The sequence below is a fragment of the Melanostigma gelatinosum genome (genome assembly GCF_949748355.1).
Source record: "Melanostigma gelatinosum genome assembly, chromosome: 14".
Taxonomy (NCBI): domain Eukaryota; kingdom Metazoa; phylum Chordata; class Actinopteri; order Perciformes; family Zoarcidae; genus Melanostigma; species Melanostigma gelatinosum.
In genome coordinates this window covers 11,312,732-11,338,068 of record NC_136647.1, presented here as the reverse complement: position 1 = coordinate 11,338,068, position 25,337 = coordinate 11,312,732, and the positions used below count along the sequence as shown (strand labels likewise).

The 25,337-nt window shown below is 43.2% G+C and overlaps 1 protein-coding gene across 1 annotated transcript in view; it reads left to right on the top strand.

The window, feature by feature from the left end:
* Positions 1 to 5,862: 5,862 nt before the first annotated feature.
* The window catches only part of frem2a (FRAS1 related extracellular matrix 2a), a gene marked incomplete at both ends in the record, with an annotated part of 47,954 nt that continues 28,479 nt past the window's right edge, over positions 5,863 to 25,337 (top strand). Inside the window, 3 exons of the mRNA XM_079283200.1 lie at positions 5,863 to 10,837; positions 13,562 to 13,651; positions 24,963 to 25,109. Of these exons, the coding sequence (XP_079139326.1) occupies positions 5,863 to 10,837; positions 13,562 to 13,651; positions 24,963 to 25,109 (5,212 nt within the window). The remainder of the gene's footprint in view (positions 10,838 to 13,561; positions 13,652 to 24,962; positions 25,110 to 25,337) is intronic.

Genomic DNA, 25,337 nt, shown 5'->3' with positions numbered 1-25,337 from the left:
AGACTGACGCAGAGTGCCACAGACTGACGCTGAGTGACACAGACTGACGCTGAGTGACACAGACTGACGCTGAGTGACACAGACTGACGCTGAGTGACGCAGAGGTGCCAGTGCCACAAGAAGGATCTCGCTGTCTCTCAAGAAACGGCTCATTTGAACAGAGGAAAGAGTTGGAGTAAAGGGAAAGGCTGTATGAACTGTTAAGTCAGATGTGAGGCACTAAGACTCTCTCTCTTCTCTTTCACAGTGCAGCTTTCACACAGGATTATTTCTTATCTTCAAGGTGGACAAAACAAAGAGAGCAAACAGATGCATGTAATGTCAAATGTCAGGGTGAAAATCCTCACTGAATTTAGCTTTCAGAGTGAACATGGACTTTTTTTCCGTATGAAGTCTCTGATGCCTTTCTTCAGTGTATCTTTCTTGTCATCTCACATGCACAATGTGGAAACCCTCTGATTGTGATTACCGCTCTCACCCTTGAGCCATGCAACACCTTGAACAGCCGTGTGGTGATCAGTGGAAATAAATCAGTGCAACACACTAGCATCAGCAAAGAAAATGTTTAGTTCTGATGCTGAACCGGTGGTTCTCATTCAGCTGTCAAAACAACACTTGATAATCTTTCACACTTGATTCATGAGCTGATTCCTGGAATGCTGCTGCCGCTCTTCACCACCAGAGAGCAGTAGCCTATTAAATAATAATAACACTATTTCTTTTCCTCATTATTTAGGTGGAAATCCCGACTACGTTTAAATGATGTATCTGCCTCATTCAAACTCGGAAGAACGGCGGTGTTTCTTTTATTTTTGTCACACTGCTGAAATTGTTTTGTTATCCTTTAAGACTCAATAATCTGCAAGACACTCTGCAAGTGTTTGTACAACCTAAATTGCATATTCTGTGTAACTAACTGTGTAGTGAGTCAATTTCTGCTTTTTTACCCACGGGAAAATTTGGTCTCTGTAAAATAAACAACTTCATTTGTTCTTCTCTAAGGGGCTTCTATTCGTATCTGTTATATGCTCCAAAAGGTTGACGTAAAAATAGAAAAACAATTAAAATGGAAGTCTTGAAAATATGCTCGGAAATGTTTCATTGGTTTGAAAAGTCTTCACTTCACTTCTGTTGTCTTCTTCATCATTGTTCTGAGTTACAGTTCACAGTGACAAAAACAGGCTGGAAAACTACGAGAACAAATGCTCTCCATAAAGAGAGCTGACAACAATCGCAACAAATTGCCTGCAGGGCTGACGGCGTTCTCTGATGTGTGATGGAGTGCGGCGGGCGTGTTCCTTATTAGCCTCATCGCCTCTGTGAAATCACATGAAATAGAGAGAATATGCTCTGTCGGGGGCATGTCACAAAGTCAAACAGCCAGCAAAAGTGTTACATACGAGCTGTAAACAAGTCATCAATGCCAACAGCTCAACATAGAGGCTCTTTTGCATTTAGGTAAAAAGTTCAACCAGGGTTTCCCAAAAGTGCAGGAGCTGGTGAATGCAATAAATGCAAGAATAGAGGGCTTTTTAAAAGCCAGCAAGGCGCAAAGTGGTCCATTGAAAGTCTGTCCATCCTCACAATTTTCAGGGAAATTGATAAAGAAATAGATTCAGAAACAACATATATTTAACCAATTCCCCTCTTATTTCATAATGAAAACCTTCCTCTAACTGAAAGGCAACAGCCTTCAGGTGCGCCTGTCATCTGTAATGTAAATGAGTGTGTGAGACGCAGGAACAAACTGGCAGTTTCCTCACACAGTAAGCGTTTGCTCGAATGGCACTTTGTGTAAATTCACACGGTCATTGTGTTGATGATTACAGAGCAGCGGCGGCACTGAGATGCCTGTTTGGGGGGAAAGAGTCCACAGTGTGTCCTCTGAATGCCTACGTACTGTAATAAGGGAAGAAAGACGGCCAGATGTGAATCTGGGCAATTTATGTGTCCTCGTGAGTGTTCAATGGTGAAGGGGGTGGGGGGTTACCCATTACACTTTCAGCTGACCCAGACAAAAAGTAATTGCAGGTTGGTTCTGTGGAGTAAAAACTGTTTTGCATGTCGAGCTTTTATGCGTGGGCTTCCTCAAGAAGCAACAGGTTCTGTGCGGTGGTGCGGACAGAGCGGAGAGTGACAGGTGGCTGGCTCCTTTCATTGAGGGTGAGTGTTGAAAGCATGAGAGTAACAGCTGTGTGGTGTGTATATGCAGGACGAAGTGCCGGAAGAGGCATTCAGATGCTTCACTTGAGTAAATCTACTGATGTGCACAATGTACGAATACATCACAAATACAAGTACAGGCTGATCAGTAAAATGTACTTTACTTTCAAGTGAAGTTATACTCGTGCAGATTTCAGAGAGTCATATTTTACTGGATAATTATTCATGATGCATTAATATATAAGCTGTATTTAAATGTTGTAGAGTAGAAACTAATTAAAACTACTTTAAACTGGTAAGTAGTTTAAACTAATAAATTATATTGTAGACTGATCAAATGTCTTGTTTGTAAAATATTGATATCCAAGTAGTATAAATGTGTATTTTCATCTGAGAAGTAGAATTATAAAGTGGCATAAAATGACAAAACTCGAGCACCAATAACACATAAATGTACTTCCACCACTGTGCGTATGCATAAGATATTCTGTTCTGTGCCCTAAATGCATTTACGGTGGGAATGAATTCACAGAGGCTACATTATTGATTGGAGTTATGGGTCTTTTTAAGAGTGTGATATTCAAAACCAACCCATTGCAACGGAGATGCAAATCAAGTAGCTTCTCCTTGGACAATGCTGATGTGTGCATGGACCCTGCTGGATATCTGCAAAAGCATATTGTAAAGTAAGAGATACAGCAGAGGCAAATCAATTCCCACTTTGATACAGCATCACAGATTAAAGCTCCTTGATTCTGTTGGGACAGAAGTGTGTGTCTACAAACAAACCCAATTCCCCAGTCACTTTTTAGGGGGTTCATCCTTCTGTACTTTGGGACTTTTTGATGACTTGGTAATCAGGCAAAACTATTCACAGCTTCGTACATTCACAGGCCAAACAACAATGATCTTATTTCACCATATGGCTTTTACAAATTAGTAAAATTGATTTCGATTAATCTGCTCTGGTGTGCTCCTGTTGCTGAATAACATTGAGCTACATTGGTTGGCTTTTTAATGACGAATGTGGTCTTAGCTCATCACAAAGTGTCCATTCAAATAGCTTTAATGATAAGAAGAGAATGCTTTTTGTCATTTGAGGTGTGCATGCCAAGATGTTGCAAATGCAACAGTCTCATGCTGCCTCATTAGCTGACAGTATTGAATCTTTCCCATCCCATGTATGCTCAAACCCCAGAATCTCCACATGCGGCCTCATCACAGCAAGGCAGCTGCTGCGCTGAAGGAACCCCACATCCAGTAACGTATGAATATGTCATAAATCTGAGGTTGGACTCCAAAAGTTTGGTGTGTGATAGAGATGGGCTGCAGGAGTTTTAGTACTAATTAGTCAGATGAACAGAGACCCCATGGTTTTATGGAAACTTATTTTGTGGGAAACAAACATTGTAGCTTCAAGTTCCAGGTGAAAATGTTCACCAGTCTCTAATTAGTTGACTTAATAAGGATCTTTACATCCCTCCTTTGTTCCGCATCACTCCCTCTGTCTCTCATCCGACTTCCCGTATCCTGTATAATCTGTATAAACTCACTTCTCACAGTGGATATTTAACGTCCGTGTATCTGAATGGTTTCGCTCATGTTAAGTCACAAGAAGAATGTTTAAGTACATATAAAAAGTATGACAGCTGTAAAAGCTGGGGGGTGCCTCATACTTTGAAATAACAAGGCACTAGAAACCCTCTAATCACCTGGAATTTTAAACGTGGGTGGTGTTGAGTCAAGAACAAAATGCAGTCACAAGCAGTACTTCTAAGGATCAGGCCTATGTATGGGGACTTTTAAGACTCAAGGCTGTCAGGTTTGTGGGAACAGCAGGGAACTTTTAAAATATTCATATTTGAAACATGTAACCAGTTTCCTGGCGAAAGAAAGATCCTTCAACAGGATTTTAGCAACCCTATGAATTAACTTTGTAATGGCGTCAGTATGAATTGTATATACATTGTTGTGTATACACCGTGCTGATGCTCGGCCCCTCTTTGATGAACTCGTGTACGGTCCTGCAGAGTACATCATGTTTCTCAGTATCGTAAAAATCTTTGCACAAACTGCAGCTATGCTTTTTATTTGACTGCAACTGTTGCCAAAGCCTATGCACATCGCTCTCTATACAAATAGTAACCATCAAATTAAAACAGTATTAAAGAGTATTCAGCAAAAAACAAATGAAATGGCAGAGAATAGTTTATATCCAAAAGCCCTATTCTCTTACAGTAGCCTTGACAGATGTTCTAACATCACCCCTAGGACCACTAAGGTCTAGGTGGATAGATTTTCTAGTCACATGCTGCTGTTTATGGCAGTATTATGGATTGGTTGTATCACAGTTTACAATGAAAGGGAGAAGGTCATTCTTTCTCCAGCCTACTGCAGTGAGAGGTGTAGCCTACAGCGTATTTTTCTTGCTTCAGGGTAGTTTCAGAGGCCCACAATCAACTGCTATTTCCCACAATTTAACAACCAGCAAAACAAAAATGGATAATTGCAAGCATGAATAACAACTAAACGAGCCAGTCTTTCACTTCTTTCAAGTTATTCACACAAAAGCGTTCTGCAGAAAGTGTGTGTTTGGAGTAAATGAGGAACGTTAGAGAGGAATAATAAGCCAACAATGACCAGACTAATGGAAGTGTCCCTTTATTTAAGGAATAAAGCCCATAATATTTTAAATATAGTCGATAGTCCGTTTTACTCCTAAAGCTTTTTAAAACCTAATTTTACATTTTTCAGTAAAGTTTTTAGCGACAAAATTATGTTTTTGTTGCACTGAAGATTGTCAAGAGTTCAAGGAATACAACAATAGCCTGTAGGTTCTGACAGTAGAGACACATATTTGGAGAGGGAGAGACAGCTGACATGCTACAATGATCCATGATCACACTGGATCAAGGAACTTTACAGATAAGCAGTTTGGGATTCCCCTGAGCTTTATCTTCTGAAGATGTAAAAAAATAATAATCACAACAATTAATAATGAACATCGGAGCAGACTAACCTGCTAATGCATACATTATCTGTTTTATCGTGCAATAAATACATTAAATGATCAGTTTTTGCGATATTAAAACTATTTATTTGATTATTTAGTGAGTCAAATATTCCTCTATCGTCAAAGCAGTCACACAATAAAGTTAGTGGAGTTGTTGAACTTTATCTTTCTGACATAGCATGGAAAGCATCTTTCATATCTGCACGCCGACAGTCTGAATGTTCACAGGTGACATGATCATGTGACATGATCATGACCAAGAAGTTTTAAGTTCCCTACGTCTATATGTCGTTAGAGACTCTGACAGGAGAAACTCAAGTAAATGTGTGATGAACCCCCCCCCCCCCCCCTGTGAATGTCAGCTGCACTGCCCATTGGCGACAGGGCTGAGGCAACAAGCCCTAAAAACCCTCCAATACGCGCAGAGATGGGCGGTAGCACTTGATCACAGGCTCTCAAGTGTGTGAAGTTAAAACTCCTGCGCGCTATTCTCGCGGAGCATGTCGAGGGTCCGGACGGTTAGATGCACGGGAGTCACCACCGTGTAGGCATCCAGCTGACTCCCAACACTTTGGGGATTTCTACCTTTTTGAGTAAAAAAAAAAAAGACCGGAGCGTTTTTCAGCACCTCGGCAGAGTGACTGTTTTTTTTTTTTTCTCGGGTGGGTTGGATCACATCCGTCGCTATGTTGCTCCGTGGACTTCTCTTGTGTTTTTCACTAACAGGTATTGTTTTCGCGCAGCCCGACAGCTCTGGACTATTTTACGCGCTGAGATCTGAACTGTCAGAAGACGCGATATTGGTGGCCAACAGCGGCATACGTGTGCCTTTCGGGAGATCGCTCTTCATCGATCCCGTCAACGATCTGGTCATTCAGACGCAGCCGGGAGACCGGTGCAGCATCACCGTCCTGGACAATGATCCGCTCTCACAGAGACCGGGGCATCTCTCTCCCAAAAAGTTTCCGTGTGATTTCGGTCCCAATGATGTGACGTACGTGCACTACGGGTCCAGAAGTCCGGCTGAAGACAGAGTGAGGCTGCAGCTCAGGTATGATGCGCAAACTGAAACCGTTATTATCCCGTTTATGATGGAGGTTGAAGTAGTTTTTACTCAACTAGATATACTCACCAAAAACATGCCTCTCACTGTTGATAATCTCAAAGCGACCAGTAACCCCATTGGTAAGAAGAGTTTAGAGTTTACTTATGACAGAGACTCTCATAAATGTGAGGTCACATCCCTGACTAGTGGCAGCCCACTGCCCAGATATGGAAGACTCATTGACGGGGGGAAACTTTCCAAAATGATGGACTGTGATGAATTCATGCAAGCTGACATCCGCTATGAGCACACGTTTGACCGCAAGTCTCCCAATAGGGACTACGTTCCCATGGTTGTGGAGCTGCATGATAAGGAAGGCAACCTAGTGAAACAGGAGTATTTCCATCTTACGATTCGCATCAAAGGGGGGAAAGAAAACACTCCCCCCAAACCCAGCTTTGTGTCCATGATGATGATGGAGATCAGCCAGTTCGTCATGACCGCCCTCACGCCTGATATGATCGCTGCTGAAGATGCTGAGTCAGACCCAGATGAGCTTATTTTCAACATCACCTCTCCCTTATCTTATGAGGAGGGCTACATAGTAAGCACCGATGACAGAAACCTGCCTATCACGTCCTTCTACCAGAGAGACTTGCGTGATCTGAAAATTGCTTACAAGCCCCCCTCCCTGGACTCAGACACTGAGAGGATTTTCCAGCTTGAGTTCGAGGTGGTCGACACAGACGGGGCCGTCTCCGACCCCTTTGCTTTTATGATAGTCGTGAAGCCGATGAACTCTTTGGCCCCCATTGTGACGCGTAACACGGGTCAGCTGCTGTACGAGGGGCAGTCTCGGCCTCTCTTCAGCGCCCACAACTTGGAGATCAGCGATGAAGATAACCTGGACACAGTCACCATCACAGTGGTGGATGGGCTGCGCCACGGGGACCTCATGGTGCTGGGCTCTCACAGGAAACTCTTCACACCCGCTGACCTAACAACAGGGCTCGTCGTGTACCAGCACGATGGCAGCGACACGTACAGCGACAACATTGTCTTCAAGATGTCGGATGGAAAAAACGAGGTAGAATTCTTGTTTCCCATCACAATCGTTCCCACTGATGACGAGCCACCGATTATAAATGCCAACACCGGCCTGGTGCTATTCAAAAACCAGATGATGCCTATGTCTCCCCTCATGCTTAGCGCTGCCGACATTGACTCTGAGGACTCAACTATTAAATTCACCATTGTCACTCCCTTTTCTACCATTGGCACAGTGCTCTTAAGGCAGTCAGACGCCCCAGAGGACCCCTCCTCTTGGAAATTCAATGCTGAGGATGAAGTGTATGAGAAGGAGGTGACGGCGTGGCTTCAGAAAGATATCACGGATGGAAAGCTGTTTTACAAGCACACGGGCCCTCACAGCACAGATACCATCATGGATCAGTTTGTGTTCACAGTTCAGGATGACAACGACCCCCCTAATGAGTCAGGAGAGAGTGCATTTATTATTCGGGTTTTACCCATAGATGACATACCCCCTGAGCTGTTCCCTGGCACCACCCTGCAGATGACGGTTCAGGAGTTCACGCTCACTCACTTCAGCAAAGAAGTTCTGCGCTACACCGATTTGGACTCTGAGGACCGTGACCTCAAATACACAGTTATCCAGCCCCCAATGGATATCGATGAAAACAACCCAGTTGTGTTTGGCTCTTTGATTCTGACAGACAGCCCCGACACTGAAGTCACGGAGTTCACACAAGCTCAAATTAACCACCATAAGATCTCGTACGGCCCCCCAGATGTTGAGCTCGGAATTACAGCCCACGTCGTGCAGTTTCGTTACACTGTTGAAGACACGGCTGGGAACAGCGTGGAAGGAGCTTTCACTATTTACCTCCAGCCTGTCAACAACAAACCCCCTCAGATTACAAACACAGGCTTTACTGTGTCCGAACGTGGAATGCACATCATCAGTATCGCGGAGCTAGACGCCACAGACCTCGACACAGAGAGCAAACAGATTACCTTTACTCTAAGCCAGCCCGCTAAATATGGCCAGGTCCAAGTTGCATTCACTGATCTAGAGAAAAAAGGGGTTTTCAGACTGGAGGATGTCTCGGAAGGGAAGACATCATACAGTCATGGTGGGGAGGAGACGATGAGCGATGAATTTCTGCTGGATGTCAGCGATGGGATTCACGTTGTAACCGTGACGGTCAAAGTTAATGTAAAGCCTGTCGATGATGAAACTCCAACCGTCAATCTGCCTCCGGGAACAATCGGCTCTCATATGGATGTGCTGGAAAACGGAGCATCAGAAATCACAACTAATGTCATTCAAGGCCATGACGATGACACAGATGACCTCCTGCTCACCTTTATAGTAGAAGATCCTCCAGTAATGGGTGAAATATTGCTTAAAGGAGTGCCTGCCACACGTTTCACACAGGCTGATATTATTAATGGTGTCGTTGTGTATGCACACACCGGTGGGGAGATAGGTCTCGCCTCTGAGCAGGATGGCTTCAATTTGACTCTCACAGACATGTCCGATGATTGGACAGTGGGTGGAAATAAGGTCAACGGGGTCCATGTTCGAGTCACTATCCTTCCTGTTGACAGCCAGGCCCCTGAGGTCGGAGTTGGGATTCAATTCAGTGTCATTGAAGGGGAGAAATACGCCATTGGCCCTCAGCACTTAAACGCTGATGACAATGACACTCCAACGGATGATATCCTTTGCACCATCTTTGTCCAGCCCGCTGCCGGCTATGTGGAAAATATATCACCCGCCCCAGGCTCAGAAAAGTCCAGGTCAGGAACAGCTATCAGTGCTTTTACCATCAGAGACATCAGGGAGAGGAATATCTACTATGTGCAGAGCATTCACAAAGGGGTTGAGCCAGTGGAAGACAGGTTCACATTTAGGTGCTCTGATGGGATCAATTTCTCAGAGAACCATTTCTTCCCTATTGTTATCATCCCATCAAATGATGAAAAGCCTGAGATTTATCTGAGGGAGATAGTCGTGCTGGAGGGAATGAACATCGTCATCGACACTCCAATTCTGAACGGGGCCGACGCCGATGTTCCGCCAGAGGAGCTGATGTTCATCATTTCCAAACCTCCCAAACATGGTGCCATTTTAAACCAGCTGTCCACGGGCTCAGTTTTGGTGACTAATTTCACTTTAGAGCAGATTAGGGAGGCGTCAAGTATTATTTATGAGCACGATGACTCAGAGACAACAGAGGACAGCTTTGATGTCACTCTGACTGATGGAAAGTTCTCTGTGCAGAAAACAGCCATGGTTATGATCATCGCTGTTGATGACGAGACCCCCAGAATGCTCATCAACGACGGCCTGGAGGTGGAAATTGGGGAGACCAAAGAGATCCACAACAAAGTGCTCAAAGCGACAGATTTAGATTCAGATGACAGTACGCTCACATATGTCACCCGGTTCGGGCCTGGTCAGGGTCTCCTGCAGAGGAAAACCCCATCCGGGTCTCTGGAGAACATCACGCTAGGTATGAATTTCACACAAGCTGACATCGACGCAGGGCTTATTCTTTACACACACAACGGTCAGGAGGGCATCCGGGACTTGGTTAAATTTGATGTCACCGATGGAATGAACCCACTAATTGATCGTTACTTCTACATCACTGTGGGCAGTATTGACATGGTGTTCCCCGATGTGGTCAGTAAAGGTGTGTCTCTGAGAGAAGGTGGCAGAGTGACTTTGACCACAGATCTCCTCAGCACTACTGACCTCAACAGCCCTGATGAGAATTTAATATTCACTGTCACAAGGGCCCCTGTCAGAGGCCACTTGGAGTGCACAGATACTCCTGGGATGCCCATTGTGGCTTTTACTCAGCTCCAGCTGGCTGGCAGCAAGATTTACTACGTCCACACGTCAGACGCTGAGGTAAAAATGGACAGTTTTGAGTTCGAAGTCACTGACGGCTACAATCCTATTTTCAGAACCTTCAGAGTCTCCATTGTGGATGTTGATAATAAGAAACCTGTTGTTACTGTAAATAGTTTGGTTGTCACAGAAGGGCAGAGTAAGCTGATTACGCCATTTGAGCTCACTGCAGAGGACCAGGACACAGCTGAGAAGCTGCTAAAATTCTCAGTCAGCCAGCTGCCCGTTCACGGAAAACTCCTTTACAACAAGTCCACGCCCGTCACCAGCTTCACCAAACAAGACCTCAATGAAAACCTCATCAGCTACAAACACGACGGAACTGAATCATCAGCGGACTCCTTCTCCTTTACAGTCACCGATGGCACACACACTGACTTTTACGTATTCCCCGATACTGTGTTCGAGACTCGGCGCCCTCAAACCATGAGGATCACCATCGTGGCGAATGACAACGGCGTCCCGCAGATCGTGGTGAATAAAGGCGCCCCTGCTTTGAAGATCCTGGCCACGGGTCACCTGGGGTTCCCCATCAGCTCCAAAGCGCTGAGAGCAGAGGACAGAGACAGCACCCCGGCCTCCCTGGTCTTCCACATCACCACGCAGCCCAAACGCGGTTACATCGTTAACCTGGCACAAGGGAACAACTCCATCAACACATTTAGTCAAGGTAAACAAACGCCCACCAGTATTATAATGCATGACCTTTGCACCAATATTGCATGTGGATAACATAATCAAATGACAATGGGTTTTTTTTAAGTACTGTTCAGTGGTTGAGTGATGTTGGACAGAAAAAAAGGGGATTTAATAATGTAATTATCAGTTCTGGTAAACAAAATTACCTTAATGGTCATCCCACTCTCTAATATACTGCTAAAATAATTAGTACATTATTACATTACATTATTACTAAGCTAAACTACAGTAATGTCACTCTAACATGAAAAAAAAGCCTTTCCCCACTCAAACATCTTTAAACATTGCTGAATATCATTACTGTGCTTATTTGGCAAATGGAAAGCGGTTTTAAACATTTTTTTTCTTCCTATAATTATATTCCATAATACTTTTATTCAGAGTCAAATGTTTAAGTAAAAAAATCCCTGCGAAACTAAGTTTTGATGACTGTTTCACAAGATTTTTATTTATGGAGTAATAATTATTCATATGTGTGACAAGTGCAGGCTTGGGAATTTCAATAGTTCATTTGTGGGCCTGATTTAGATCTGACTTCCTCATCAAATCATAATTAGCAGACCAAAGTTGGAGGCTGATGTTTGGCACAAATGTCTTGTCGACGGTTCGAGATGAATAATTTATTTTTCCTGCATCTCCGGGGAGACGTTCGCATCTGATGTTCTCTACCGTGGTTTGTTAAATGAAGCAAGACAGAAGTAGAGGATCAAGTGAAAAAGGTCAAAGCAGATCTTTTAGTGAAAGGACGGCATTTGAGTCGACTGTTGCCGTGGTTTGACCTGGTCAGTCAGCACAGATTTGAAATGATTTATAGCAATTTCTGCATCTTTAATATTTATATAGAAACCTAAAAACTCTCGACGTAACACATTTCCATACAGAGCGAGATATGCCGCCTGAATTGAATTTGTCCATTCCTGCATGTCTGTGTATTGATAAGACACACCGAATCAAGGCAACAATGCTGTTGATTGAGGTTTAAAGCGACGCAATCAATGCAGTGTTTCATCTCACGCTGAGGCAATTATACAAACTAAGAAAATCCACCTGCTTCTGCCACAGCTTGGCATAAGCACAGACAAAAAAACAGAGTGAACAAGCGCTCGTCAGTCGACAGGAGACGGACACTTCAGACAGCCACTGTGTGCCTGTGGTCTTTGGCAAAAGAGAGGGCACAGATGAGACAAGAGTGCGGTGAGAAAAGAGAGGCAAGGGGGCAGAAGAGGGGGCAGAAAGAGCAAGTAAAATGGAAGAGAGTGCAAAGGAGGCAGGAGGAAAGGGGGAGGTGTAAGTGGCATGAGAGAAATAAAGAATGAGGCAAGGGCCGTGAGAGAGTGAGTGAGAGAGAGCAAACCGGCTCGTCAGAGGAATCAGTCAGGTGAAAGAGACAATCCCTCGCTTTTTATTTACTCTTCCTATTTCCAGGGCACATCCCATGAGGCATTCTTTTTAAATATTTGATGAACAACGTGCCCCCCGGTTCACAGTGTTGACTTTACGTTTGCAAGGTCCTCGGGTTCAGGTCTGTGTCACGACACTCCAGAGAAGACCATTTTTCCTGCCGCCTCTCCCCGTGCGATCAGATCGATACTCGCTAATGTGAAAAAAAGGAACACTAGTGTATATAATGCACAAATGCAAGATGGTTGTCTGTTCTTTTTGTCCGTGTCTTCATGTTAGCAGAGGCAGCAATGACAGGAAGTCACCTAAGAGGGTTTCAGAGGCACACCAGCCAGGAGTCAAGGGTTTATACTTTTATGAACCTCCTTCAACTGACATCTATTATTGAAGGACATGGTTCGCAGAGGCCAAGCCCTTTCACAGTGTTGATGATTTTTCTGCGCCTGTAATAGACGTTTCTGGAGAGAAAAAAAAGGGCAGACAGAAACCCTGTAATAGTGTACTCTAATAATCCACCGCAATCCTGCTTTTTACATTCTCACCCGCGTCTGTCATTAAATGATCCGTTGTCACCTGGTTTTTCGGGGCTGTTGACTCAGAGAGCGGGCAGGTTCAGGATTTAAACGTTTCTCGTTGGTTTTAGCTCGAGCTGTCTCGGATTTAAGGTTGCGGCCTTATCGTCCTGGATTACGGATGCATGACTTTCGGAACGCGTGCTCTGGTAGAAAATTGTTCATGCTGAGTGCTGATAAGGAACAGAATCCGTGTGATACTAGAGACCTGCTGTTACTGTAGCTGATATGGTGTTGAAGCAGGACAGCTTCCATCTTTGAACAATTATTCGACAGAGAGTGTTTGAACAAGCCAGAGAGCCGTAATACATCTTCAAAGTGTGTTTGAGGCTATTTCTGTGTAGCCAGCGTGAAACTTCTCATTTAGTTTATCTTAAAATGCTAATTGTTTCATGAATATATGTTTTTCATCTTGACGGTGGCAAATCTCTTCGATATACAATTTATAATTTAACCATCACCTTGTGTTTATTGGAGTGAGGTTCAACTTTTCGTCATCATCATTAACACGACACTGGCCTTCATTTGCATGTTATTAATTTCATCAAAACATTTGTGGTTGTTTGCTTGTCATTTAGATTCTTTGTTGTTTTTCCTTTTGTTGGTTTGATTGATTTTAATATATTTGCATACATTTTTTATTTTTTGGTGCTTCTTGCATCCCTAATATTGTTTTATACCCGTTGTGTCACTCCTAACGCCTCGTTACTTTCCCGTTCCAGCCAATGTTGATGACCTGAACATCTGCTATGTGTTACGGAAGGAAGAAAACGCTACTTCTGATCTCTTCCATTTCTCCGTTGAGGATAACGGTAAGATTTCACCTTTTTATCTTTATATTTGCATTTCTATTTTAGCCACTTTTCTCTCTGCCCAGAGGCTTTTCGTTGTATGAGCAGAAAGGTCCTGAATGTTTTACTAAATGACATTTCAGCAAAATGTTGATGGACACAAATTGGCTCAGGTGAAGATCAAACCCGTCACGTATTGGCTATGGTCTCTCTAACCTTAAGACTCGTCTTTTTGGGTGAATCTGTATCTCTCCTTTTCTCTCCGAGTTTAGTTGTCAGGGTTCAGAGAATGACACTTGCATGATATTTCAGCTCATAAGGAGTTTCATTTTGTAAATCTTTTGAAAGCGACTTATATTTGCTCTGACTTCATTTCATTCTGGATTTGCCTATAAACTGATCTGCTATTCAAAGCAGCCTTGCAGCTGTGGGTCAGAATATCAATCTCTGACAAATGTGCGTGGGCCGACAGAGGCCTTTGTCTGTAACCGTATACGCTACAAGTGATGCTACATCGTGTTAACTTGCTGATGGCCTGATGAGGCTCACAGGTTCATCAAAGATAGCAAAGTCATTTTGGAGGTGCCGAGATTGGCGCACATCACTTTCACAGTTTTGTGATTTAATGCGACCGCCTGTGTAATTTGTGAGTGCGGGATATGTCGAGCTGTATTACAGTATATTCTATCTCCAACCAAGGCTGATTTCTCAGGGCGTTTTTGTCAGCATAGAGACAATCTTAACCAACATGTATTGAGAATACAAGCTACCAAATACATACTGTCGATCAAATTGAAGAAGCACTGAGTTGTTCAGTCTAAACTAGGCTTGTGTCAATATTTCAACGGTCTGCCTCCAGAGGGTTAGAGCAACTCTCGTACATGAAGCAAAGAGCACTTTCAGTTTGAACAACATACTTTCATTTTTATGTGTAAAATCCTGTTACGACAAATTTGAGATGCATTATGACCATCATTAACTTCCTGATTTAGAGTACCCACAATTAATTATTTCATAAAACCTTTATGGCACCACAAATCCAAGTCCACATTATAATTTTTTGTTAAAGCAGTCGGATCACAGAGGATTATGGGTGTCTTATTTTTGATTGAATTCAGTGGCGCTCACCCTACATTTTTTCAACTCCACCACAACCTTATTGTATGTGTGCCAACTTCTATGTGTAAAAAATGACGAATTTAAACATACACCACCCATTTCTTTGAGCAGTGCTCCCTTAAATGTACAGTAAAAAGAAGAGGTGCGCTTGTTTTATAGTGGCACGTGTTTATGTACAGAATGCACTTGGAACAAGTTGAACAAGTTTGTTCAGCCTGTTAATTTACTTCCGTTATGATCAGATGTAAAGGTTCAACAAAGAGCCCTGTGAACCTCATATCATTGAGGTATTTCAATTGAATGGACTTTGAAGGGAAAATCACAATACTTCTCAAACTACCGTATGCCTTAATCACCAACATCCAAAAATGACATCCACATTACACAAGAAGAACACCATGTATTGCACAATTTGGGGATAAAAACACAAACTAATGGTTTTGTAATATAGCCCTGCACTCTTTTTTTCACATTGTGGTGCTTCTGCACTTAGGAGAAAGTGCTAATGTGTAGACGAGTAACAGTTCCTTTATGCACATTAAAAAAGAAACATTGGCTGGTTGATTGTCCATGCTTATGAAAGCTTCTTTTCTTTCTTTTTCTATGCTCTTAGCTTAAATAAAAGAGGCCTGTGGCATTTAAAAGGGAACTCTGTAATTGACGTCCATGAGTTTATGATCAATCCATACGTTTACGGGATCCTTTTGGGCATCCTTCCCTTGCAAGAGGGTTGGTGGTACAGATTCCAGATAAAACCCTGTTAACATACCGCTAAAAGGCAGCACAGCAGGACGTACAACAAAGTGCAAAGTATCCTTCTCAGTTTTCTTCCTCCCCATAAATCCCCCGAATCAACTCCTCCGTGTCTACAAGCCTGTATTTTACAGGAAGTGAGCATAATGTGAAACATTACATTCACGGAAGCAGGTACACCAATCCAGATGTGCATTGGTAGACACTCACGCAAATAATCCCACACATGCATGCACAGCAGAGCACAGAGGGGTAGCCGTAGGCTAAGCGCCAGTGGGGCCTCCAGCACAAAGAGTTGTTTGATATTTCAGAGCCCAGGCAGCATTGTGGGTAATGAGAGCCCTGGGCGTCTGAGCTGGGCAGAGCTCCGAGGCAGCCACTGGTAATTATGTGGCCCTATTACAGGCTCATCTACAGGGGAAGAGTGTCAGGAAGAACCTTCTGTCACAGGTTAACACCCGCTGGGATCACTATAGTTAACTGAAATGGGCTGCACAATGGCTTCTTTCCCAGGCTTCTCTTTGGCCATTGGATGTTCCGTTGACAGTTATAATGGAGCATCTCGAAACACAAATTACTTTGTAGAAATTTGAAAAATCATAAGTGGGTGAATTGCATGTTGTATCTGACGGCACCCAGCTATGTAGAAATTTGTCATTTTCATTTAGTTACACTTCAATACAGAAAGATCTTTTCTGAGAAGGCTGAATACGACCAGCATATTTAGTCCCAGTCTCTCTGCTCATCCGGTCTTTTTTCAGTACGTTTCTCCTCCCACTGCAAACTAGGTTGATTGTTTCGATAGAATCCTTTCATCCCATCCTCGCCCCTCTTGCACAATAGCAACCCTGACATACCGCTGCTTTATCTAGACGTACAATATGTCCCCTTAAAACATCACCTGCAGCCTCTATATCCATGTTTCACTGAACACAATACACATTGCACAGCTTTCATCTTCCCAAATATCTCTTGAATATGACAGAAAACTGTGTGTTTGACATTCCCCTTGTTGGGGTTAGAAGACTAATCATCACATTAGACTACACTGCAAGGGCACCGGTTCTTTATCATCAGTTTTGTTTGTGCACTGTGACCTTTTTTTTCCATCTTTCCAAAAGTCCTTGTGTTTCCCTCTTCTCCGTTGAATGATAAGCGCTACAAATTATTTATAAGCATTCAGCAGTCAATTTTAAATTGCTTCCATAATGACTTTTAAACTCTTTAACTCGATCGTAGAATGACAGATTCTGATTATGTCTTGGATAAGAAGTTTAACGTCGTCCATGGACACACTGAATGTAAATGAGAAAATCCGGTTTAGATGGCAGGACTTCTTGGAATTTTTGGAATTGAAAAAGCTGTCATTGTTCTTTCCCAACGTTTAAACTCATTGTGCTATAACTTTTTCTAATCCTCTTCATTCATACATCTCAGCTGCTTTGTAAGGTGAAGTGAAGGAAGCTGAAAAAAACAATCAATTACAGGCTTAAACCTGACTGTCACCCTGGCCACAAATTGAGGTTAATCCCTTTTTTGTTGTCAACCTGTCCAGCAAAGTTTTACAGATCTGGGCAGAAGGTAAACATAAGCATGCGGCACACACACACACATACACACAAACACGTCGCCTGGCTTTAGGAGAGGATTTTTCTTTATCTGTCTGCATTCAGGAATGTACTGTCACTCACTTCTCCGAGGACCAAACTCCTATCTTTATCTTCTCCATCTCTCCCTTCTCACACACTGTCAGTGTTAGATCTTGTTGGATGCGTTTTATTCAGTGTTTTACTCTGCATGCTAAGCCCCCATGTTTATTATATATTTTTTCTTTAGTGTTATTTTTGTCTGTCTCACGGCCTATCAATGTCCTCTTTTCCGCTGGAGGTACAGTCTAAATATTTTGCCCTCCCGTCTCGCCGAGTTTAATCTCAAAATATGCTGCGGTTTATTGTGCCGAACATCGACTCTGTGTCAGGCATCAGCGTTGGGCTTTACTATCACACCCTCGCTGTCTTTTCCTGCTGTCTGTGCCCGTCTGCCGTGTTTGTCTGTCAGCGTTGGTGCTGATGGATCTCTCTCTGTTGTAGGATTACGGCAAATTCCGCAGTTGTGCATGTCGCTTGCGATGATCTGCATCTAATTAGAGCGCTGAGATGAGAGTGTGAGACTTGTTGAAGGCAAGGCAAGGCAAGGAAAGTTTATTTGTATAGCACATTTCAACAACAAGGTAATTCAAAGTGCTTCACATAAAACCATTAAAAGCATCAAAACACTGTCTTGACTGTCCTGGGGATTATCAACATGGATATTAAAGTCACCAACAATAACAACACAGTCAAAATCAATACAGATTACAGACAGCAGTTCAGTAAACTCATCAAAGAAGGTCGCACAGTATTTAGGCGGTCTGTAAATGTTTAGGAATAAAGCTTGAGTGGAATTCAGAGCCACATATTCAAAAGAACTAAAATGACCAAAGGACATCTGCTTGCATTGAAGAGAATCATTAAATAAAACAGCAACTCCACCTCCTTTCTTATGTGCTCTTGTTTCACTCATGAAACTGAAGTTGTGAGGTGTTGATTCAATAAGAACAGCTGCACTGTTATCTTGATTTAACCAAGTTTCAGTTAAAAACAAAATGTCCAGTTTGTGCCTAACAATAAAATCATTGATTAAAAATGTTTTTCCTGACAGAGACCTGACTTTTAATAAAGCTAAGTTTAATGTGGTTAAAACTTTCTTTGCCCAATTTATTTGGACAGGCTGACGAGGAATGTATGTTAAGTTTGATAAGTTAGCATGTTTACTATTGTTTCTTCGCAGCCTCACTTTTCTTTTTCTATAAACTTGCAAGACAGGAATTGAAACGGCTAGCTGCATACAGGGCCCCGACCTTTCCTGGAGAGAGTCATTGGTGTCATTAGCCTTGTAGTCTGGACCCAGAAGATATCAATTATTTCCTCCATCAGGTAGAGGAGACAGAGGACGGTTGTAGAGCCGTCGGGGAGTGTGAAGAGGTGTGTGTTTGGTTCCAGCAATGACCAGCTTTTCCATGTGGTCAGTGAACTCCAGGTGGGGGGAGGATTGAGAGAGTGTGAGAGAGGATTGCGATCCAAAGTATGGACCCAAAATAGCTGGGGAGGGAGGTAAAGACCGCATCTAGGAAGAGTGGGGAAAGTGGGAGATCGGAGGCGAAGGCGGTCCCTGATGATGAGGTTGGAGACTCCTCCTTTTGGCTGTCGTTAGGCGGGGGCATCCTTCCCGTAAGGTCTCCATGGCGATGCTGTGTGGTTATATCTTGTTTAGACTCCTCTTGTATCTTGTCCTTGGCAGTAGGGACAGACGGGTGACGCAGGGAGAAAAACAGGTTCGAGGTAAACAGTTTTACCCCTGACTTGTTCAGGCAAATTCCATGCGCTGCAAAAAGATGTCTGCGCTCCCAGAAAAGGTAGAAATTGTTGATAAAATGTACTGAATGGTCAGCACATGCAGTTGACAGCCATCTGTTCAGTGCAAACAGCCTGCTGAATCCTTCATCTCCTCCTCTGACTGGTGGAAGAGGGCCACTGATAAACACCTCAGCCTTGACAGAGCTGACCGTGTTTAACAGATCAATAAAGTCTCGCTTCAGAACTTTAGACTGTTGTTTCACAATATCACAGCTTCCTGTATGCACGATGATGTTTTTCGCTGTGGGATAGTCAGCCACGATGTCCAGGAATTTGTCTCTCATGTCAGAGACCATATCTTTCGGAAAGCAGAGTATTTTGGTGTTCTTGCTGCACAGTTTTCTGACATCTTTTACAGCATAGTCACCAACAATCAGAGTCTCAGGCCCAGTCACTAGCTTTGCCTGCGGCCTTTTCTCACATTTACTCTCAGTTCTTACCCCGCTTTGAGGAGATAGCTGCTTATCCAGGTCATCAGATGGAGATTTAGGATCCTGCGACAATGGAGCAAATCTGTTTTGAAGTTGTAGGCTTGGTTGTTGTGGAGGTGTTTTGCAGGTTTTACTTTCCTTAGCTGTCCTTGGCTTTGTCCATCTGGGTGCAGGGGTTGAGGAGGAGTTCTGCCCGTGTGCTAGTGCAGGCCAGCCAGTCGCATCACAAATCTCAGGGAGCTGGGCTCTGCCTGTTAGTCGTCCTCCCATATATTTTCTCTTCGGCTTTGCTTCGGCTATATGTGATATATCTGGCAAGATATATGTGAAATATCTGGCAAATTGAAGCAAGAAAATGCAAGAAAATGCAAGCAGAGGCAAGAGCAAGCAGCAAAGCGACTGCGACTGAAGAGATTTTTCATCATGTTAATCATCTTTGATTCTGCTTCTCCCTGTGCTTGACAGCCGACGCTCGATGTGTAAACGCGCAAGCGTGACCAAACACCCTAATCTCAAGAGTCAACAAAAAGCCAGATCATTTATTTTGCCACTGAAATGTTCTGATTTACATTTTTATATGAAATACATCCAACATTATCGGCATTGGATTTTCTCATCTTCAGTTTATCTGTTACTTTTTTTTCATTCAGTTTAAGGAGTTAATTTTTTCATCTAATGTCTTTCTCTATACAAAATGAAACAGTTGGAAAGCTCACATACGATCTCCAGCTCTGTTTTATGGCCTTCATAAATGATCCTTACCATCTTTGTTTTACTGGCATATCATTTTGAATGGATCTTAATCTTTAATTTGTATTTAAATCATATGACCATAAAAATGTAAGTGATCCTTTATTACCATTATTCTGTTCGCATTGTAATCTAAAAATGCACGGCACTGGGGAGCTGTTGTGAGCTCCGCTGTATTATTTGCATTTTGAAACACAAATAAAAACCTTGCATCTAAAAGTAAACAGTCGAAGTGGAAACGAACATTTTGTGGCAAAATAAAATGTTGTTTTAAGGAGAGAAATGAGTGCAGAAAAAAAGTGGGAAGGAGAAACCAGAGATTTCAGTTGCTAGTTTATCGTCTCTGTGCTTAGACACAGTTTGCTCTCAGGAATCAGCAACCATCCCGAGATACATTAAACTCATCCCTCTGGTTAAATATTATATTGGTGGTACGGGGAGACTTGCTGGAGTGATGGGCGTGCTGGAGTTCTGTGATGAGCACAAAAAAAAATCCTGCATCAGACATTCATCCGGCACTCGGCACGCACAGAGACATGCGAGCGTTTACACATTGAAACAGGCGTATGACTACACACTCGTCTGCACAGCTGCAGATGCACACATACACCTCGAGGCTCCACCATTTCTGGGTCCCCGAGCCTTCTCCCTTTAAGCTATCCCCAGGGTCGTATACGGCTGTCTTTGTAGACATCAGTGAAAAACCTCACGGTTATTAAGTGTACCACAAGAACTTCAAAGGACTGAGGATCCTCTGCCCCAGATGTCAGTTTCATATGGTTTCATGTGCCAGGTCGCTTCAGGTGTTTCTGCAGCACAGTCGTGCCTTATGGCTATTGAGTGTAAGGAGGAAACATTACCCTTTTTTTTGTAACTTTTATCTCTTTAAGATGGGTGAGAGGGGGTAACGAATGTGCCCTTCACTTCCTGTGTTGCCCAAAGGCACACGCAGAGACACAATCACATATGCCGTGTATGATTCGCCCTTCCGTTTGGTTTGGTTTGACGTCCTGTGAAGTGATTGATCAAACGCGGTGACTGGTGGAAATAATTAGTTAATCGGCAGTCCGACAGTCAAAATGTACTTGAGCCTCGTAAATTAACAACAAAGCAAGCTCACAAGCGTTTGCTTCAACTTGCCCTCGAGTTGAGCAGCATTTTAAATACTCTCGTTTGCCCAGGGCCATGAATTCCTGTCATGAATTTCTGTCATGCTGATTGCCTTGGGCGACGTGTAAAGGTAGCGGGATACACACTTACAATGCACAGAGACACAGACAATGGATTAGGGCGCTGCTAAAAGACCTGTACAATTACCTGATTTCAGTCGGATACATGCATGGCGCCACACACACATACACACACACCTTGTAGAAGAAAGACACAGCTGAGTGCTGAACCCATCACAGTCTTTGTGTGATCCTCTTTTCCACTAGTTGCACACACGCCAAGCCGCCCAACGTTTTTACAGCGACTGGCACACATCTGTCAGGATAAACTAAAAGGTATTGAAACATGCTGAAGTGGAGTAAGGTATTTGTATTTTGTCAAGCATCGCAATCTATCTGGAGAGGTATTCCTGTCAGATGGATGGTGCGTGGGCTCCTATTACTACCAACGTATTGCTGGTCTATTTTAGCAGAGAGGGTGTTGCAGCGCTTCACATGCTACATGCTTTGTAAAAAGGAAATCGCTGCCAACTGAGTGAATGGGAGATTTTGCGATTACCTCCTAGTCCTCTGTTTCTCGAAAGTTTTTCATGGTTGGAGAGATCAGCGGGTTTGTTGGTTGCCAGTTGTACTGGGAGATGGGGACTCGGATACGAAGGAGTACAGAAGGCAGATGGAGACGTAACAGTGAGGGAAGGGCCACACCGCCAGCAGCGGAATAAATGTACTGAGCAGCAGACGGCATCGCCTCACTGTGAAACACTTCCTTTGTTTTGGGATGTGACGTCTCAGACACAAACACACACACACACACACACACACACAGTTGAAACTCAAGAAAAGTCAACACACCCCTGATTTTTTAAGACTGAAGCTAAGAGCTTTGTCTCATTTGTTTGGAATAAAAAGATTTACTCAGTAAATATATATATATATATATATATATATATATATATATATATATATATATATATATATATATATATATATATATATATATATATAGGAGGTCACACAGAAGGAGCTGGTACACACACACACACACACACACACAGGCACACTAAGATCTCAGGCAGTTTATGCTGCATTCACTATCAGGGAACTGGGATGAAAGTGAAGGTTGCAGTGAAGTTGGGATTGAAAAGTTTTGTGTGTGTGTGTGTGTGTGCGTGTGCGTGTGCGTGTGCGTGTGTGTGTGTGATTTTGTAATTGCAACCACTAAGTGAAGCCTGAACTTGGCCGACAGGCTTTCTGATTATATTAGCTGTCTCCTCACCTCAGCATGTTGTAGCTATGTCTGCCAAGCCAGAAAGTGTTAAACTTTTCACCTCTCCTGTGTTTTAGCACCATATCGGCACTCTGCATACAATGTTAGAGCTTTATTCTAACAGAGAGCTGAACCTGTGTACTTGTGGAAGGGGGGGTTTCATCTCCACCTTTTTATGATGATATTTTATTGATCGCAATAGGGAAATACTGTTTGATATGTCATCAGATTGTCAGTGCAGGATTAGTAACAGAGGATCACCACTTTTATTGCACGATAAGGTTTGAGCGACTATGCTGCCGTTCATGACCTCGACAACGGCGGAGGTGAAGTGCTCTGCCGTGTGTGCTTTTAACTGCCTTACTGCTCCAGCATTTCAGAAGCATGAATTACTGGAAAGAACAAACGGCTTTTAAATTGCCCTCAATAGAACGAAATGAGATTTCTTTTCTGACAACCTACACATTACGTTTGCGCAAACAGTCCTCCACCTCTGCATTTCCTTCTGCCAGTAGAAACGCACACACACTCAGGAATTTAGTTTAGCACTCACAGGAATGCCATGCATACATATTCATTGTTTATCCCTATACAAAAGTAGAAAAAGAGACAAAGATCCCTCCTCCACTTTATTCAAGTTTTACAATGCTATCTCATTATTTCCTTTCATTATTGCAGGGCTCAAGCCTTTGCGCCTGCAGGTGGGTAAATCAGCCACACAAAGCAGCATCCTTCCTGTCCGCTTGTTGAAGTGGCAGCTATTGAGTAGCTCCATTAGCCTAGCACTAACGTGGTCATTTGCAACACTGATTGGCTGTTCACAAACGAGGACAAAATGCTGTTTAACAAAGGGACATTTGAATTGAATTGGGGAGCACATGAAAAGATTGACTGTTAGATATAGAAAGGTATCATTTTGTATGCCTCCTTTTTTAAGAATCTGTAAATGTTCTGCAGCAGATGTGTTGGGAACATTTTGAGGAGACATTTCTTCTTCGTTAGTTTTACAGTAATTGCCCCCACAGAATATTGAACTCAGCATTTGGTAGTTAAATGAGCCCAGACACACCCCGGCACATACAGTATTCCAACAGAGACAGTCACACTTGCATAGGGGACGTGTCAGAGACTGGAACAAAATAGGGAGACAAAGAGCTTGCGGCCAAAAGTACGGGTTTATTTGTCTCGCCACAAACACAATGTTAACAGCATTTTCACAAATGACAGCAACAACTAAGGTGAGCCCATCAGCAAAGATCTTCCTTCCCGCCCCCGCCTGCCAACTGGAATGGGTATTTAAGGATGAGCCACCCCGGCACAGGTGAGACTCATCCTGCTGATGATCCTCCACTCAGCACCTGTTTAGAAACAGATTAGACACAACCCGACACCTCGTGTATGATAGGAGGAGGGTCGTCACAGACGTCATAGGGTTATTGAAGAAGAAACGCTAGTGATGGTGAGATGAAGCCTCATGAGGCATCGAACCACTTCAGCCAATTGGTTCGAGAAAGGGTTCATTTCTCGAAGCTTCATGTGCACACGATACCACCTACTGGCCAAGTGTATAATCACAGGCAGCTGTATCTGAACCACATAATGTGATGCATTGAATTTTTGTGTCTGTTATGGCTGTTGGGAATGACTATGAATTCCAAAAATGTATGACCAAATAATTTCTGTACATAAATTGTCACACATGTGCATAATAAAATATGTTTTGAATGTATTCGGTGTGTGTACATTTTCCCAAAATGGTAGTATCATATGATTTGGCAGGTTGTGTAATAATGTTATTATGTCACTTTAGGAAAATGGCATGGGCTTAAGCAGGCAGAGGACAGTGAAAGTGCTTGTGGAACTAGGAAGAGGGGACTGAATATGCTTGTGTAACCTATCAAATCAAAGTGTTCCCACACAGGGGAAATCCTCCTCTTCCTAGCTGGCTCCATCTTATCACCTATCCTTCTCTCCTCACTCCCCTAACTCTCCAAACTATCTCTCTAAACTCTCCAAACTATATAAACGCTATCCAAACTCTCAACTGACCGCAACTCTCCACCAACAACCCACATTTTGAATGGAGCCTGAGGGGTTTATATTGCTGTCAAACCACTTCCCGAAGCAGTCACGTGGTACAGCCGGGCAGCGAGGCTTCGGGCGTCATCATTTGTGGCTCCTCCCCTAAATGAAGCAAGCCTCGATACGCGCTTCGAGGAAACGCCCCCTCCATTACTCGACACACGCTTCGAAGCGTCGCCACATCTCGTAACATCACTAAGAAACGCATTTAGTCAATTCAGGTAGGTATGAGAGACTTAAAAAAAAATATGAAATATCAACAAAGGAGTAACGAAATGTATTTATGTGTTTATGTATTTCGTCCAGGTGGGAACAAGCTCAAGGGACAGCAGTTCCGTCTGGACTGGGCCTGGATCTCTCTGGAGAAAGAGTACTACGTGGTGGACGAGGAGGACACGTTCCTGGAGGTGGTGCTCAGGCGGAGAGGCTACCTGGGAGAGACGTCTTTCATTGGTTAGTCTTTCTGTCTCTCTCACTCTCTTATTCTCTGATCCAAGAGGACATGATTTGTGTTATTAGCCAGGCCAGCGGTTTGGCTCTGGGTCAGTCTGTCAATTCGTCCACCACTTTGGTCCAGACTGAAAAATACATATAAATATCAAGAACTGCTGGATGGACATTTGGTACATATATTCATGGTCCCCAGATGATAAATCCAAAATACTTTTAGTGATCCCCATG